Genomic DNA, 18,929 nt, shown 5'->3' with positions numbered 1-18,929 from the left:
TCAGTTTGATGATGTTTGTTATAAATCTGTTAGTTAAATACCTGTATTTACCAAGACGCAGAGATTGTTCTTAGCTAGACAGATAAACCTCACTTAAAAAAGTAATTCAATGTGGATTTCATGAGATTTCATTCATCTTGAAACCATTAATTTACACTGATCATGTGTTCAGCCGCCTATCTCTGTGTGTTTGCCTCTGGTAACTTGTGTCCCATGACTGCCTAATGACTGTCCCTTTAAGCCCAGGCCTAGACGTAGCTTTTGTAGGACTAGACCCAAAGCAAGGCTAATCAAAAAGTAGATAGCCGCAAAATTATTTGCAGCTCAGATGTTAAAAGTATGACTGTAACAGCTGGTTAAGTGCACAACCAGAGCTGTTGATGGCAAGTTTGACAGACAAGTGACACCTAGTGGGTTTGTGTTAGATGTAGGTGTGTAGTTGGTTCTAGCGGTGGGTGATTTAGCTTGTAATTTAAAAAGGCTAGTCGTATATTTTGTAATTTTTTTTTTATGCTTCCTTTTCAGGGGTCCATCATTAGCAGCCCTCACATGCGCAGACGAGCCACCTCAACTCGGGAATGTGCCTCTCGTCAAAGTATACCTAACTCTTCCTCCCTCTTAGGTTCTCTGTTTGGCAGTAAGAGGGGGAAGCCATCTTCCCAAGGCCACCTGTCTGGACCACCCCAGCAGCAGCACCCCACTTTGATTTCACACCAACAACATCCAGCAAGTCATCATGCAGGACAAGCCGAGGGGCAAACACAGGCACAAGTGCATGCACAGTATTGCCACATGCAGCAGAACCCACCACCGTATCACCACCACCATCATTACCACCCTCCCCAGCACATCCAGCCACATCAGTACCACCCACATGGACAGCATGCTTCGCACGCAGCTTACATCCAACACCCTCATGCACAGCACCCCCACTCTAGCCATTCACACTCTGGACATTCAGCACATTCCCAGCATGCACAGCACCATCACACTCAGCAAATTCCTTCTACGTCCACAAGCACGAAACCTAAACACAGTGGTATTAGCACAATAGTTTAGAGGTATCCTTTTAGTAGAACTTCCAGCGGGGAGTTAGGATTAGTAGAACTCCACCTCCTTAACATACAAAGCATACATATTTTTTATGCTAATGAGGAGGTTTTCATGCTATCATGAAGGTTTTAGGGAGACTGACCGTTATTTATTATTCAATGATAGAAATAGCAAAAAGAACAGCCTAGTTGCTGCATTATAAATAAGCAAAACCTCTAGAGTGGTTCATAATACTATATATCTAATAATCCTAGCTATACTGCGTGAGTGTACACAGATATCTAGTATCTTATTAATATACTGCGTGCGTGTACACATTAGTACCTTAAATAATTGTACTTGAAGAAAGAACAAATATTTCTTTTTTTTCTTCTCCAATTCTAGCAATATCGACTCACTAGCATTTTCACTTGACATACAGTAGGTTGTTGGAAAAGAAAATATATAAAAAAGTTACAGTATTTTCCTAAAAATAAAAGAAAAAAACAATCTACAATTAAATGTGCCAATAACCATAGACATTTTTTTCTTTACCTGTCTTAGTTTGCTTGTACAAAGAATAAATTATTCTTATGTTAAAAGATAATTATGATACAGATCAGTATTATGCGATTGCGTTTCAGGTAATTGAGCTAGCTTAGGGAAAACCTGCAGTTTGTAATAGAACTGACCATAGATCCACATGCACACACACATCCTCTGACACTTTAATGGCTGTAAGAACTGTGAATTTTCATTATCTACCTTTTTATATGCATATATAAATATATATAAATATATATATATACATGAGATTTGTAAACACATGGAAACTAGGTGTGCGTCTTGTGTATTCACATAACAGTTATGAAACCTCTCACTATTGTATGCAGTGTCACCGTGCTGTCAACATTCACTTTGATTTAAAACAATGATCGAGACATTTGAAAAAATTTTATAGCAGAGAATGTATTTTCAGACTTTTTTAGCAGTGTTTTTTCATTCTTATTTCTAAGTTGTCTTATTTTTAATTGGCAAGTTCTACTGAATGGAGTTTTCACTATCACAGTTCATCCCACTTTTGACTCTGCAGAATTCAGTTTAATGGAATGCCTCATTCCTTGTTGTCCATTGAAAACTGAACCCAAAGTTGTCTGTTTTACTATTGTGTTGTTTTAAAACCAGTGCAAAAGAAATATGGTGAAGTTGCCCAATGAAACCAGATTAGATATCTGCTTTCTAAATTTGCTGTTAGGTTGTACTTGCCTCCTATTGTAATATAAATGAACTGTAGGCACCTGGAGGTACCTGCGCATACCTTCAAATTACTTCCAACACCAACTTGGAAATTTTAGACATACATTTATGCATATCTCAATATGAACTACTGAATTTGTCTCCGGCATCACTTTATTGGTCCAGTGTCTTCACACAGACAAGTAGACAGGTGTAAAAGGAAGTGGCCAGAGCACATAATTGACATAAATGAAGGCCCCCGGATTTCAGGATTCCCAGGGAATTTAGTAAGAAATCTACAAGTATGTTCATACATAGATTGTATTGCACTATTTACTATATTTATCTAAGGAGACCAGATCATTCAGAAATGATCAGACTCCCAGGCAAATTACTCCTTCACCCAGTTTGCATGTCAACTCTCTAGCACGAATGGCAATCTAACATCGCTGCCTATTACACAGTGCCTTCTGGTGGCCTGTCCAAAAGGGCACGCTCCCCTAATCTACATGCTGGATGCATGGATTTCAGTGGGGTTTTTTTTTCTTGAAGCACATTATTAGAGCCTGAGGCACTAATTGACTTAAAAAAAGGGTGGGCTCAGGGCACAGAGCCCATCCAGTTGTGGGCCGCCTTCCTGTCCATCTCCTGCCAATCGCTGCATTCCCGTCTGTCTCCCATGGGGGGGTAATCACCTCATACCCGCCCATCTCCTGCGTGGGGGGGGATCACCGCCTTCCTGTCCGCCTCCCGTGGGGAGGTAGGCATTAGTCTGCTGCCCCCCCCCCAAAATATTGAGCACCAGCCGCCACAAAGCCATTTGGACACACTTTTCAAGCCTCCCATATTTCCAGTTTGACTTCAGCAGTCTCCCAGTAAAGTTGCTGTTTCTCATTTGCTCCGAACTAGTCTATGTTGTTCTACAACACTAGTACATCTATGATCTGGTTTAATTGAAAACCAATAGCTAAACTAATTTAGTTGCCATGATGGGCACCACCTCCAGTTTCTTCAGCACTTGTTTTTATAACAAATTCTCATTGCCTTTATATTTAATATTATTTTTCCCAGGAGGCAAAAGTTAAAAAATAATGGCAGAGCTACTTTTTCATTATAGTTGGCGAGCTCCAAAACCAATTTGATACATTTTTACTCTGTACCTTGCCCAGTCTCATAATACCAGCAAAATAGCAACATTCTGTGTCTCCAAAAAGTCAGACTGCAAGACAGCATTAAGCCTTGTTTCTGAATTTGTCTGTATTTACTGTATAGTGTTGTACGTGCATAGTTTCTGGGTTTTGTTTTGTTCTTTTCTATCTGTAACAAAGTATACACCATTAAATTGTATGTCCATACCCCTCCCATTTATAGAGGAGTTAGCAACATACTACAAATATGTATGCTACTGCTCTACCAATAAAAATGTAATACACATGGAACAGTTTGTGTCTACGGTCTGTTCCTGTGAGAAGCAGAGACTGGGCCTTTCAGACTATAGAAAATTATCGTTAGAGGCAGAGACATTATATATTTGAAGGGAGTAGAACACGGGTGTCCAACCTGTTTTTGAAGGGCATCATAGGCCAAGCACTTAAATACGCAACTGAAACCTATATATTGTATAGGAATTGTTTACCTTCTAGGAGACTTGTGCAGGAGGGCATAGACTCTTTTGATCTTGTGGTGCTATATAGTATCAAAAGGAAGACAAAATATTACACAGCATTCTTTTTGCTATTTGAGCTACTCAAACATCACCACACTGGTGGCACCGACAGTAAGCTTTCTCCCTTTGCAAACTCGATCTTCCATCCACTGCTTCCATCTCATCACCTTGTAGGACAGACATTTCCAATGCAGGGCTGATTTCAGCTAACATCTGGTGTGTGGCATGTCAATATAAAGGCAGATTTCAGGTAATTATAACAGATTAATTAGAGGACAACATTTTTTGTAACTATGTAAGCAATATTACAATTAACAAAAAGGGGGGTTTATATATTTGTCCAGAGATATTTAAAGCTGAACTCCAGGCAAACAGCTTCATAAACAAATACAATAGTTGAGCTGTTTTACCAAAGGATTTGCATTTCTCTTCATCCGTTTCCCGGAAGTGGGGACAGGGACCTGTCAAAAACAGGTATTCGTTCCCCCTTCCCCACTGAAAGGTGCCACTTGTGGGTGGAACTCTGCTTTAAGGTACCTGACAATCGTGGTATCTGAAGACAAATTCAATAACTTAATTTGGAGTGATGATCCACAGGTTGTGCACCCCTGCTATGCAACTCCATGGATGTCTTATTTTACTGGCAGAGATTTGACAAACTGTCTATGAACACTTTTTCTGAGTTAATTTTTAAGATTAAGTCCTAAATTGTCTATTCTGTGCATTTAGACTGGCATTTTAACATGCACCAATACTTTATTGTGATTGTGTGCTGTGAAAACTTCACAAAAGCACAACATGTCTAAATAGATAATCCCACAGTAAAGCTGCCTTGGAAGTTGCATTAGATTTCCTGACAACAGAAACATGTGTGCAATTGCAAAACTCTGCATGGAGGGAAGTATAACACACCACTATGCACAGCTGGTCTGCTTCTTCTATATCCTGAAGTACATATACAGTGATATAATGTGTTCTAATAAGAACTGGACTTTCCAATGATCAACAATCTAATTGGTGTGTAAGATAAAATAACTCTTGGTAAACGCACATTGATACATGAGACCTCACTCTTTCATGCAAACTTTAGAACTCACCCTTATTATCTGTAGAACCTGTTTAACAATAGGGATTCCATTTATTACCAGTTATAGAATGTTCTTGCAGAAAAGAAACAAAGTACACTTTAGAATGCAAAATATTCATATGGACTGCGTAGAAGATTTCATGCCAGCTTTAAGCTCTTTTTTTAGGCTCTTTTTGCAGACACAGTTCATTGCAAGATAGAGAATGCTCGTTTAAGTCTCAGTGACCATATTTTTTGCAGGTTATAAAATGTTCCTGAGCTGCAGAGGTTCTGCCTAAAATAAATATATGCACTAGAGTCGGAGGCTTGGTTCTGCGCCTCACAGGCTATAGAACTTTCCACTAAGGGAAAAAATCATCCATTTTGCATGTCATCTACGGTAAATATTCCAATGCTACAATTTAAATAGTGTATATTTGCAAAAAATGTATCAGTATTATTGTTCATAATAGCTGAGGTAAGGCGTTGACATATTAAATTATGTAACCTTACCTCTGTACCTTTATAGTAGAGAATTTCTGTAATTTATAAGTCATTCCAGGAAAGATGACTCTGGTTATTTAAACACCTAAATGTTAGCAATTCCTTAAGTTAGAAGTTACAACTCAACTAAAAAAAAATCCAATTGCACTCCAGTTGGCATTTTTCTGGCAGATATAATTTAATAAAAACAAGTTTCTTTCTAGTAATTATGGCAGGAATCCTATTAAACGTTTTATACAACAGTCTGAGACAAACTCATGGCACATAAAAATGCATTTTTACTTTCTGGATTCTTAACATATGGTATGTGCACCGTAGGTGTTGGGATAGTCTATTTAACTTTTTCTTGTTGGATTTATTAAACTTTTAGATATACTTGCTAGATTTTAAACCTATGAACACTGGTAGGACAGAGTGAAGCACTGTTATGTTGGAAGTGAGTACACCCCTCACATTTTTGTAAATATTTTATTATATCTTTTCATGTGATAACACGTAAGAAATTACACTTTGCTACAATGTAAAGTAGGGAGTGTACAGCTTGTATGACACTGTAAATTTGCTGTCCCCTCAAAATAACTGCATGCAGCCATTAATGTCTAAACCTCTAGTAACAAAACTGAGTACACCCCTAAGTGAAAATGTCCAAATTCACCCAAAGTGTCAATATTTTGTATGGCCGCCATTATTTTTTAGCACTGCCTTCACCCTCTTGGGCATGGAGTTCACTAGAGCTCCACAGCTTGCCAGTGGAGTCCTCTTCCACTCCTCCATGACAACATCACAGAGCTGGTGGATGTTAGAGACCTTGAGCTTCTACACCTTCCATTTGAGGATGCCCCACAGATGCTCAATAGGGTTTAGGTCTGCAGACATGCTTGGCCAGTCCATCACCTTTACCCTCAGTTTCTTTAACAAGGCAGTGGTTGCCTTGGAGGTGTGTTTGGGGTCGTTTTCATGTTGGAATACTTCCCCGCAGCCCAGTCTCTGAAGGGAGGGGATCATGCTCTGCTTCAGTATGTCACAGTACATGTTGGCATTCACAGTTCCCTCAATGAACTGTAGCTCCCCAGTGCCAGCAGCATTCATGCAGCCCCAGATCAAGACATTCCCATCGCCATGCTTGACTGTAGGCAAGACACACTTGTCTTTGTACTCCTCACCTGGATGCCGCCACACACGCTTGACACCATCTGAACCAAATAAGTTTATCTTGGTCTCATCAGACCACAGGACATGGTTCCACTAATCCATGTCCTTAGTCTGCTTGTCTTCAGAAAACTGTTTGTGGGCTTTTTTGTGCATCATCTTTAGATGATGCTTCCTTATGGAATGGTCGTATGGTCTGAGAACTGACAGGCTACCCCCACCCCTTCAACCTCCACAGCAATGCTGGCAGCACTCCTACTTCTATTTCCCAAAGTCAGCCTCTGGATGTGACGCTGAGCATGTGCACTCAACTTCTTTGGAGTGGAACCTGTCCTGTTAAATCGCTGTATTGTCTTGGGCACCATGTTGCAGCTCAGTTTCAGGGTCTTGGCAATCTTTTTATAGCTTAGGTCATCTTTATGTAGAGCAACAATTCTTTTTTTCAGACCCTCAGAGAGTTCTTTGCCATGAGGTGCCATGTTGAACTTCCAGTGCCCAGTATGAGCGAGTGAGAGCGATAACACCAAATGTAACACACCTACTCCCCATTCACACCTGAGACCTTACAACACTAACGATTCACATGGCATCAGGGAGGGAAAATGGCTAATTGGGCCCAATTTGGACATTTTCACTTAGGGGTGTACTCACTTTTGTTGCCAGCAGTATAGACCTTATTGGCTGTGTGTTGAGTTATTTTGAGGGGACAGCAAATTTACACTGTTATACAAGCTGTACACTCGCTACTTTACATTGTAGCAAAGTGTCATTTCTTGAGTGTTGGCGCATGAAAAGATATAATAAAATATTTACAAAATTGTCAGGGGTGTAATCACTTTTGTGAGATACTGTATATATTACAGTGAAATTGTTGCTCACATCAACCTATCTGCACGTCAAAAAGCAGGTTTCAGCTAAATGTAGACACTGCATCAGCCTTCTATGGAATTGTTTAGGCATCGGGACTTGCAAACATTCAGCACTACCCAAGTGCCACTAAAGACAGATCATTGCAAATAAAAAACACTAGCTATCAATCTAGCTATCTATTTGTATAACTTTAGTTCAACAGCACCCGGACACTAACATTAGACCTGAGAACAATATAAATGGAACTGGGCTCTACCCAGACTGTAATACTGTTTATATGAACGTTCCAAAAGTTGGGCCTACATCTACAGATTGTTTGAGAAGAGAAGATGCAAAAATTCAAATAGTCACTTCAATGATGCACCTTCCAAACAGTACTACATGTTGAAATATTGCGTGAGTATGTGCCTATGAAGTGATTGTCAATTGGCAGCTTTTAACTGTTACACAACCTATTACCTTAATGCTTTTACAACATCACATATTGTATGGAAAATGTAAGTGTGTAGGTTTAATAAATTGTAATTGTAATCAAGTGCCTAAATACCACTACACTGCATAAAAATGACTTCAAATATCATTTAGGTAAGGCAAATGCAAAAACAGTGTTACTATACTATATTTAATTAGTACTTTGCCAGTTACTCTCAGTAGGGTTAGTTAGTGAACCTGTGCTTAAATCGTGCTCTGTAAAGTATTTACATATTTTGAACAAGAGCTAAAATATCTCTTTAAGGCCTCTTGCGTGCAGGCTTTTTTTTTTTTCTGATCTTGATCTAATTGCAGACAGTTGTTTTTAATGTGGCAGGCTTTTTTTTTTTTTTTTTTTTTTTTTTTTTTTCAAAATATTTTATTAAAGAATCAGGCAGGGTACAGTAAAATAGACTGAACAGTTTACTACAAAAACAGCAACAAAGGATGATCAGATACGCTGTTACTTAAGCATTGTAAAAGTAGATAACTCGGTACAGACTCGAGATTGGCCCCTGCTTCCCATACGCATAGGGTAAGCAAGAGTCAAAACAATGGAAGGGGGGGCCAGACGAAAATAGGCCAACTAGTGTCGAAAATGTGGCAGGCTTTTAATGGTTAAAACAGGCATTCAAGAGGAAACATATCACCTCTGACATCTGTCAACTGTCTCTGAAAATCACTGCAGATTACGTTTCAGATGGACAGTAGTCTCTTACAAACTAAACGTATTAAATGCAGCTAGAGAGGTCAGGGATGGTATGGTAAAAAAAAAAAAAAAAAAAAAAACTTCCCACAGAAAACGTGCCCATACCAATAATGTTTACTTACCAGACATGACTGTTTTCAACTTGGGTTTTGTATTGAGTTGTCTTTTAAACACTTCACTTGAATGCTTTTATTGGACAAATACAGTTCAGTACACCCATTCAGTACGCTCATTCAGGGTTTTCTGTTAATGGAATGCCATACAATCAATTAGTGGGAGCTGGTCTTATTAAAAACATTATATTTTATCATGTTCATGTATTTTTCCGCAGGGAGACTAACAACAAAATGCATACCAACACATCCAGTAAACACAAGCCATTAAAAGTGGCTTCCATCTTCCACTTTTGTGCTGGAGAATCCCTGTTGTGTGATTGATTATGCCCATTGAGGGTTGTAAGCAGTTTGGGAATTACTAAATTGCTCCAAACTGGTGCAAGGCATTTATTGAGCTCCACCTTTTATAACGTGCAGAATGAAGGGATTTTCTATTGCATGGGCTGGAGGTGGACACACTTACCTTCAGATGATCATGCAGTGAATGGAGTAGCCTTAGCTTCCATAGCCTAGCAATATCAGATAAATGACAAGGAACTTAGATTCAGTTTAAAAATATAGTTCCTGTATGACTCTTCTGTTATCCCACACACAGCTGTGTCCCTTACCAATCATTCATATTGTTCATAGCTGACCCTCACTGTCTGTCAAGCAGCTTTCCTGCACCTAAGAACAAGTGTTGAATGCCTTGATCAGTTTGTGTATGGGCACCTTAATTTACAAACTATAACATGTCAAATAATTAAAGTGCAAGTGTGTGGAGAGTAGAATCACATTTAAAGCGTGTTTTTATTTTACAAAGTGGGAGCCTGTAAAATACTCAAAACACAAGCTTCATCTTTCCTGGAATAACTGAATAATTGTATATGTATTTTTTAAGTTAAGAATGAATTGTACACTGTAAACAGTAACAAAATAATATACTGTACATGTATTGTAGAATGACACTTCCCATGGTGCTGCATGTAGCAGAGACCTCTGGTTTCTAAACATAAGCTGAAATTGGCAGCAGATATATTTATACATATATGTATATTGAACCTTTACTTGTTGACTTGCTGTGTCTCCTGCAGTTCCGCATGAATTTGTTATGTTTTCATTGTAAAATATCATTGCACTTACTGCTTGCAAATAAAGAAGCAGCTGCTTTGTGTATATATAAAAAAAGAAGGAACTAACTGCAAGATTACAATTGGAAAGGTGACTGTAGGACCAAGTAGGAGCTATAGGTAACTGAATATTGTACATAGTGTGTATATTACTATTTCGTCTACAGTCATATTGAGGTTGCATACAGTACCTATCTCTTACTAGAATCCTAATTCTTACATTGCAGTTTAGAAAATATACATGAATTAGTTTCTGAGAGCAGACTGTTAGAGTCCCATTGGATGACCTGGTGTCTAATGGGACACATGATGTATTTTGTAATTAATGGAAAGAAAGGAGTGCTTTCATTTTAATATGCATTCTGTTTGTAAGTAGTAACAAACCTTATCGATGTACAACTATAACTGTGATCATGTGGACTAATTCAATAAACCATAAAATATGACAGTGTTATTTTGTGACTGCTCATGCAATTGTATGACTTGCCATGCCTCGAGACAAAGTTAAGTAACCGCAACATACCTACTGCATTGTAGGAGATGTGCACCAATGGCCCCTATCCAAAGTCATACAGGAGTACTAACCTAAGAGGGCACTGCTGGTTCTCCATTTTCTTTCATCTGAGACACAGAAATTATGCAGGTATCATTGCAAAATATTAACCACATCATAGCATTGCTTTTATCCACAATCCTATATTGCTAGCTAGCAGCCAGTCATAATCAAACTTCTCTTTTCCAGCTTTCATTTTCCAGTGAAGGTTTAAACCTGATTGGATGCTATTCAGGAAGCGTAGGCAGTTCATTATTTAGATTGAAATAAAAAAGGTGTATCTCTGCACTGTGGTGGGACGGCAGCTGTCACAGATAAGTAATATACCAAAGTTAGAAATAGTCTTAAGAAAAAGTGTGTAGCGCTAGGAGTAAATGAACAGCAATGATATGTGAATATTGTGTTATAAATGGACAGCACATTGAAATAAAGTCAAAAAAAGTGCTAAAGTGAAAAATCATAAGTCAGATAAAAAAACAGGGCAGTATTTAAGTCAAGGCAAAAGGGGCATCTGCTCTGGGCCCCATCATTGTTGTGGGGCCCAAAGCAGCTGGCTCATACTTGCCAACTATCCCAGTTCAAATTCCCTTGAAGTTTTAGTCCCATGCTGTGTCCCGATATCTCAGTGTGAAGTTATATTACTAATGCTGCTCAGCTCTGCCTATTGCTGTGTACAGATGATTCAAATACAGGCCCTGTGTTTACATTAATATGTAACTAGCCATGGACCGGCTGCATTGATATGTAAATAGAGGCAGCATTCATATTTATATCATGCCCCCCTGAGGTCATATCCACCATCACTTCTGCTGAATGCTGCCTACTGGGGAGGTAAAGGGGAATGTTTGAATGTCCTGCCTACAACTGTGGTCATTAAACCTATCATCGGCCTTTTCCGCAGGGCAAGCAAATTGGAGGTGAAACTCTTTTTCAAAATAACATGGTGCCATAGCACTGTGAATTGTGGTGCACGTGAATACGCACATCGCAGCAGATGCGTGAGGGTGTCATTAACACTTAATGGCACTGCTGTGTATCTGCTAAAGGGCAGTATGTTTCTGTGGTGTCAGGAAAGCAATTTTGCATGCGTTCCCGACACACACAAATGTGAAAGCAGGCTAAATGTCTCAGTTACATTGGTGGTCAGTGTAAATCCCTCCTTACATTAGTGGTTCCTGTGAATGCTCCTGTTACTTTAGTGGTTAGTGTAAATCCCCATTAGTGGTCAATGTGAATCCCCATTACATTGAAGTTTTCTGTCTATTGATGAGTCCCCTCACCTCCCAAGTCCATGGTGTGCAGGCAGTGAGGAGATGATGTACTGTAACCTTTAGCAACCAATCAGTGAGCAGTAATGATGTGCATTAACCTCTTGCAACCAATCATTGAGCAGTTAGGATATGCAGTAACCTCTAGCAACCAATTAGTAAGCAGTAATAATGTGCAGTAACCTCTAGCAACCGATTGGGGAGTGGTAAGGCTGTCCAGTAACCTCTAGCAACCAATAAGTGAGCAGTATTGATGTACAGTAATCTCTTGCAACCAATCAACAACACTAAGACATGTGCTGTAACTTCTAGCAAATAATAAATGAGCCATAATGTGTGCTGTAACCTCAAGCAGCCAGTCAGTGAGTGGTAATGATACACCATGATGTTTGGCAACTAATCGAAATCACTGCCTGATCTGATTCAGTAAACTGATTTTGAGTCTAGCTACTATTTATTGTAGATTCAGAGCAGGCGGAGAGCGAAATTGCATGGAGGGGGCAAGAAAATGTTTGTCCAGGGTCCAATCAATATATTAAAGACTGCCCTGAAAAAAACAATATAATGAGAAATAAAGATTTAAATGCACAGTCCCCTGATTGGATCATCAATATAAACGTATTGGCGAAAGCACAAAGTTCAGTGCAAAGATGTGCACAAAAAATTGGTAGTGACTTGAAAAGTGAAGAGGGGATCCAGTAAAGTGCTCAAAAATCATCCACCGCACTAGACACTCACTGGAAAAGCTGGCTGCCTTTACAGCAGCAAACACGCACTCGGTGTAGATCCGCCATCTGTTGGGGGGAAGACTGTTCAGCAACTCACAACATCCAGATGTAGCTGTGGTAAATAAAGCTCACCAGAAGCCAGATGAAGTCTCCATAGTGTAGTATTTATTAAATGTATACTGTATGTTAAAAGCCATAATAAAATAAATTATAAAAACATATGACAGTAGGTGCTACTGCCGACCAGGTATCAGAGAGTGGCCTGACGTCAGCACTAGTGTTTCTTCCCGATTCGTCAAATAGGATATTATCAAGGGGTCCTCTAGTCTCACATGTCAAACTAGTTTATATAGCCTCTCAAAACTGCTCAAATCACAGTGTCTCCTTAGAGACAATGCAAACAGGAAGTCTTCAGTCGGCCATTTTGCCCGTGATTGGAAGTGACAGAACCACCATTATATCTCTGCTCAAAGGCACAGGAAATACCAAAAAGCCATTTTGTCGAAGACCAGGAAGTGACCAAAGTTATTCAGTGGAACAACCACCAAAATATGAGAGTGCTGGTGTCCCCTAATGCAGTGTAAAGTGCATATCCTGTCTGAAAAATTCTCAGAGAACATTAAAAGTAAATTGCAAATAGAAAAAAAAACTTTTTAAAATTGGACATTGCAGCCAATGAGCAGTCATTTTTTTAGATTGTTTGAATATAAGACTTAAAGTAGTGGTAAAGTCAGTGATCACAATTACTGCCAAGCCCCTCTGTTATAGCAAGCTATACTACACAGTGTATGTGTTTTTTTTTTATTCTGCGGCTAAATACCCCTTTTTACATCGCCTATTTGCAATCATGTGACTTCTTGCTGCTCTACTTCCCTGATCTAATTACTACAGTGGGAGGGGCTAAGATTCCCCTCTAACATCAGCTAGGCAGCCACGTGATTGCACATCGACAATGTTAAATAAGGTATTTAGCTGTAAAAAAAAACACATACACTCTGTAGTACATCTTGTTATCAGAGGGGCTGACACTAATTATGATCACTAACTTTACTGCCACATGGAATAGTGGCAGGAGGGAAAGGGCGGGTTTGGAGATCAGCTCACATATTAGGAAGTGACAGGCAGGGGGGAGGGAGAGACTCTAGACACAGCAGGCTGATGGAGGCATGTAAACTGACCATAGTATCATGGATCAGCAGCCATGATTACCATGGTCATCACACCTAGGGGGACACAGGAACAGGCAGAATCTACCAGTTATTTTACAGCATAGAAAGGGACAAATGACACCGCACAAGCATTATGCGGTTTACCATGCTTCAAAGGAACAGTAGCTTTTTTTTTTTGTTTAGGGTTAAAACCTTTAAAGTCTATCGATGGTCAAAACCTGAAATCATACATTTATTTCCACATTGAATGTCCATTTTTTTAGCCAACTCTTATTAATGAGAAGGATCTTGACGCTTGAATGCCAAAAGTTTACTTTCTTATGTACAGGACCACATGTTCTCTGCCCTGTGAAAGTGCACTATTCTATCACACGTTTCACAGAACCTGCTGTCTGAACTACAGAGGTGCTAAAGCGGAGGAGCTTCAGGAAGTACAATAGTACAGGAATCACTGCTTGCAGGTAGCAAGGTACCATTGGATATATAGAAATCAAAACAAAAAATCAAGAGAATGTGCAGTGGCGAAGCTTCAAGGTATGCAGGGAAGGAATCCAGGAAGTTAAGAGTTGGCCAACAGACTGCTAGCACTCACAACATGAAAAGAGAGTGTTCAAGTAAGCTGATATTGGATTGTCAAAAATAATTGATTATATTGCTATTGTAATGCTGCTGTTAAAAAAAAGAATGGTTGCTGTGACTTTAGATCTCCTTTAAGCTGAATTCAAGCCAAATTTCTGGCCATTCCCTCCAGCTTTGTAATAGAAAGCATACACAATGTGGGTGCAAAGCTTAGTGTGAAAATGTGTTAACAGAGCTGCACCCACTAAACATTGGAATACTGGATGTCAATATCTATCTATCTATCTATCTATCTATCTATCTATCTATCTATCTATCTATCTCTCCACACACACATACAATGAGTGTGCATCAACACAAATAAAAATCCAAATACCTAAAGTGAAAAAATCCAAAAAGTCGAAAGACAAAGTGAAACTTTCAACCTTCCACCGACCCTGTGTGTCACGATCAGGGGTTGGGCTCGAAGGCCAGTTGCTATAGCGGTAGCGGGTCTACCGCCAACCAGCAGTATAGGTACACAGGCAGTCACCCTGGCTGATGACGTGGGATAACCTGAGGTGTGGAGTCGAAGTACTAACCGGTGTTCACCAGAGCTCCTGATGGTGAAGGTGGAAATTGCTGTGTGTTAGTACCAGGTCATGGTCCTCAGGATCTCCCCACCAGGAGTTGAGCAAGCTGGGGTCAAGTAGCAGATAAGGATCAAACAGAAGCGTAGTCAGTAAACAAGCCAAATGTCAGCAATGAGTAGTTTCTGGTTGAGATCAAGCAGAAGTGTAGTTGAGGAACAAGTCAAGGGTCAATAACGAGTGGTAGAAAAATATGCACGGCAGCAGGGAACACTAGAGCAAGATACTGGTTGAAGACAGCACAATAATCTGGCAAACAGGAAGTGCAGAGACATGGCTTAAATCAGGAAGTTCACAGATGAAGTGACACTGGAGGAGCTGACATTACCAATTCACCCTAAAACATCTGTGCATTGCATGCTCGACAAGTTTTGTGGAAATAGTCACTGCTTCTTCAGGAGCTTTTAATATATGTTATAGAACAGAGATCGTTATACTACAAATAGAAGAAACATTAATCATATCAATAAAACATTTGAGGTAATGAACTGTAATAAATAAATTGTGTGGTGGTGTTCCCCATACGTTGCCTTACTCAGGACAAAATCATGTGCATAAGTCCAAAGGAATAGATTCAACCTGGCGGGTGTGGGGGCCCCAACAAAGGGGGAAACAGCCTATAGTCTGGTAGAGAAATTAATAAAGATTACAAATGAACTCAGGTATATGCTGCTTTAAAGAAAACAGTTAAGTCGGTCTAAACTGATAACACACTGTAACAGCAGGTGCAGCAATTCGGGACAAATCCTCTCAGGAATAATGCTATGGAGACAGGTAAAAGATTTTAACAGCAGCCGTGATACACTGCAAAAAGAGGACATCACATTGGAAACCAAACTATCTAAGTATATATATATCCAACTTAGAAAGAAGTAAGTCCATGCTTTACTTTAAAGGCTAAATCCGCCTTATAGGTATCTGTAAGAAGTTGTGTATATGTGCTTCCTTAGGGGTGTTTCTATCACAGGGTATGTCTAAAACACGGAGACCATATGATCCTGTAGAGACATGATGCAAAGGCATCTGTCAATATATATCACTAAGGGTTAGTTTACACTTGCTTCAAAACATGGCTTCAGACATGCTTTCTTAAAGCTCTCTGAACGCCAGTCAAAGCTCCTGTCACTAAATAAACTGGTTAGCTTACAGTCCTGTTTACACCTTGCTTTTACTTTGTGCTTCAATTAGGTTTCAGTGGAGCTTCGATGAGGCTTCGGTGGAGCTTTGATGAGCCTTTGGTGGGGCTTCGATGAGGCTTCAGTAGGGCTTCAAGTGAGCTTTGCCATAGACTTCTATGGGGACTTTGATGACGCTTTGAATCACAACTAATGCGACATGGGGTATAATTTTTGAAGCAAAGCAAAAGCAAGGTGTAAACAGGACTGTAAGCTAACCATTTTATTTAGTGACAGGAGCTTTGACTGGTGTTCAGAGAGCTTTAACAAAGTGTGTCCAAAGCCTTGTTTTGAAGCAAGTGTAAACTAGCTTTTCATGTGCGTTGAAGCCGAAGTCTTAGGCATAAATATCATGGATAGCATACAAGCTCTCAAAGCTCACCTTGTAATAAGCATATAGGCAAAAGGCTGTGATATAGCCTTAACGTGACTGTAAGGGTTTGTGTTTAAAAATAATAAAAACTAACAAACCTATCACACTTACCTCCACTGTGCAGCTTGTTTTTCACAGAGTGGCCCTGAATCTGCTCTTCTGGGGTCCCTCGACAGCTCTCGTGGCTTCTCCCCACATCAGTTAACCCCTTGGGAGAAGTGCTCTCCCGGGGGGTTACCTTCAGGGTGTGCTCCCGGAGTCCAGCATTCGGCGTCCATAGAGGCCGAATGCAGGACTCTGCCCCGCCCCCCGGCACCCGCGTCATTGGATTTTATTGACAGCAGCGGGAGCCAATGGCTGCTCTGCTATCAATCCAATCAAGAGCGGGGAACCCCAGGACAGAGAGACAGCACATCCCCGTGGGTCAAGTTCCAGGGCTCAGGTAAGTAAAATGGGGGGGTGGGAGGCCAGTCACTGCCAGGTGTTTTTTCACCTTAATGCATAGGATGCATTAAGGTGAAAAAACACGTAGGTTTACTTCCCCTTTAAACTTATCAGATAGATGTCCACTGCATTCGCCACAAAAGATCCCCTTGGATAAAAAAACACAAGAAATTACGTCATGGGTGGGCAAAAACCATGGCGGCCATGATGGATAATGGCAGATGCGGCTAAATAGTGGACCCTAGTGGCCATAATGGAAAGAACAGGATGTCTGAGGCCGAGTTTGCCATGATGGATGAGGGATTTTGCTCTAAGGAAACATATAGAGGACAGTACCACACAAAGAAAACAATATGAAAGAAAATCATCAAGTATATTGAGTAGTGTTAAACAACACATTAAATGAATAAACAATCTATATAATTAACATGGGCATACCGGATTGCTATCATCATTACCAGACCCCTGCATATAACAAAGGTGGGGGAATAAAAAAGGGGGAGAAAAGGAGAAAAAAAAGTGTTAGGAAGGGAAAGGGGAAAGAGGTGGGGTAAAAGGAAGGGAAGGGGGGGGGGGGAGTGTATGTCACGAGAAAGCCACATCTAAAATGTGGTCTATATATTATAGGCCCTAGTATTGTTATAGAAAGGGTCTATATGAGTTTATCTTTCTTTAGACCAGGAGGAATCATAGCATTCAGGCATTCAATCCATTAAGCCTCTCATTGAACTATGCATTTGCCCCAATTCCCTCCTCTTTGGTCTGGTGAAATAACCTCCAAAACAAAAAGGAGACCATTTCTGTATGTTATTTGTGGTAAAGACCAATATGCCTTGTAATAGTCGTGATAATCTTTGCCCCACCAGAATAGAGTGGTCCCTGATCCCCTGTCAAAACTGCTGCTTGGTTTTGCCATTGTAGAAGGCTCCACAGTGGCAGTTCATAATGTATATGACTCCCTGTGTGGAGAAATCAGAAAAGGTTTTGGATTTATGACATTGGCCATTAGCCAAACAAATGCCTTGGCCTTCCCACACCCAGGGACAGTGTGAACAATTACCAGATCCATAGGTGCCACATGGTAGAGAACTGGCATTCTTATGAGGAATGTAGTGACTAGATGTTAATTGATCTCTAAGGGTACTGGCACACCTGAAAATCAGTTCTGGTGTCTGTTTAACATATTTAGAGATAATATGGGTTTCTGAAAGAAAATGCTAGGTGTTTGCAATTAATGATCACAACTGGGATTCAGTGAGTATCTTGTAACAAGACCTACAATTTGTTCATGCTGTTGGAAGGGGTCCCATAGAGTAAAGAGGCTCTTGATCTAGCCTTGGCTCTATTAAAAAAAATGTCTTAATAGAGTCCGTGAGTAGCCCCTCACAAGGAGTCTTTGTTGTAGCAGGTCAGCCTGTTTCTTAAAATCTAGATCCGAGGTCCAATTCCTCCACAAAAGTATGTATTGGGCAAAGGGGATGCTTCTAACTAGTAGTCTTGGATGTAAGCTGTTAGCATGAAGTAAAATATTGCCTGCACTGGGCTTCCTGTATAAATCCATCTTGATGTATCCATCTGGACCGACTGAGATATTTCACAACTCTTTTTCAGTACTAGTCCAGATAACCAACAAGTCATCTATATAGCAGAACCAGTATAAAATGCAAGGAAGCCATGGTGTAAAAGCCTCTCCATATATAACTGTTAGGGCTCGGGTACCCCTTTTTTCATATTTATAGGTCTTTTGTTGGCACTTTTTTCAATGATACAGGAGAAGGTCGGAAATTGCAGACATGATACAAGAGATGGTCAAAGACTGCATACATACTACAGGAGATGATCAGAGACCGCAGACATGATACAAGAGATGGTCAGAGACTGCAGAAATACTACAGGAGTTGGTCAGAGACTGCAGATGTGATATAAGAGATAGTTGGAGACTACAGACATGATACAAGAGATGGTCAGAGACTGCAGACATGATACAAGAGATGGTCAGAGACTGCAGACATACAGGAGATACTAATTGTATACACTCACGACAACTGTGAATAAAAATATATCTCTAATAATACTGTGCTTA

The 18,929-nt window shown here is 40.0% G+C and overlaps 1 protein-coding gene across 12 annotated transcripts in view; it reads left to right on the top strand.

Moving 5' to 3' along the window:
* The window catches only part of IQSEC1 (IQ motif and Sec7 domain ArfGEF 1), a 1,458,014-nt gene extending 1,447,640 nt beyond the window's left edge, over positions 1-10,374 (top strand). For 11 of the 12 annotated variants that reach the window (XM_077452165.1, XM_077452166.1, XM_077452169.1 and 8 more), the window contains 2 exons: positions 526-8,331; positions 8,602-10,374. In XM_077452165.1, coding sequence (XP_077308291.1) covers positions 526-1,059 — 534 coding nt within the window. In that variant the 3' untranslated portion in view covers positions 1,060-8,331; positions 8,602-10,374. Of the gene's footprint in view, positions 1-525; positions 8,332-8,601 lie in introns of those variants that run through there. The other variant, XM_077452179.1, reaches the window with a different exon arrangement.
* Positions 10,375-18,929: the final 8,555 nt, after the last annotated feature.

This window comes from Lithobates pipiens, unplaced genomic scaffold (genome assembly GCF_037356315.1).
Source record: "Lithobates pipiens isolate NorthernLeopardFrog02 unplaced genomic scaffold, aLitPip1_a1.2 Scaffold_23, whole genome shotgun sequence".
In the NCBI taxonomy this organism is placed as follows: Eukaryota; Metazoa; Chordata; class Amphibia; order Anura; family Ranidae; genus Lithobates; species Lithobates pipiens.
This window is presented reverse-complemented; position numbering and strand designations above follow the sequence as displayed.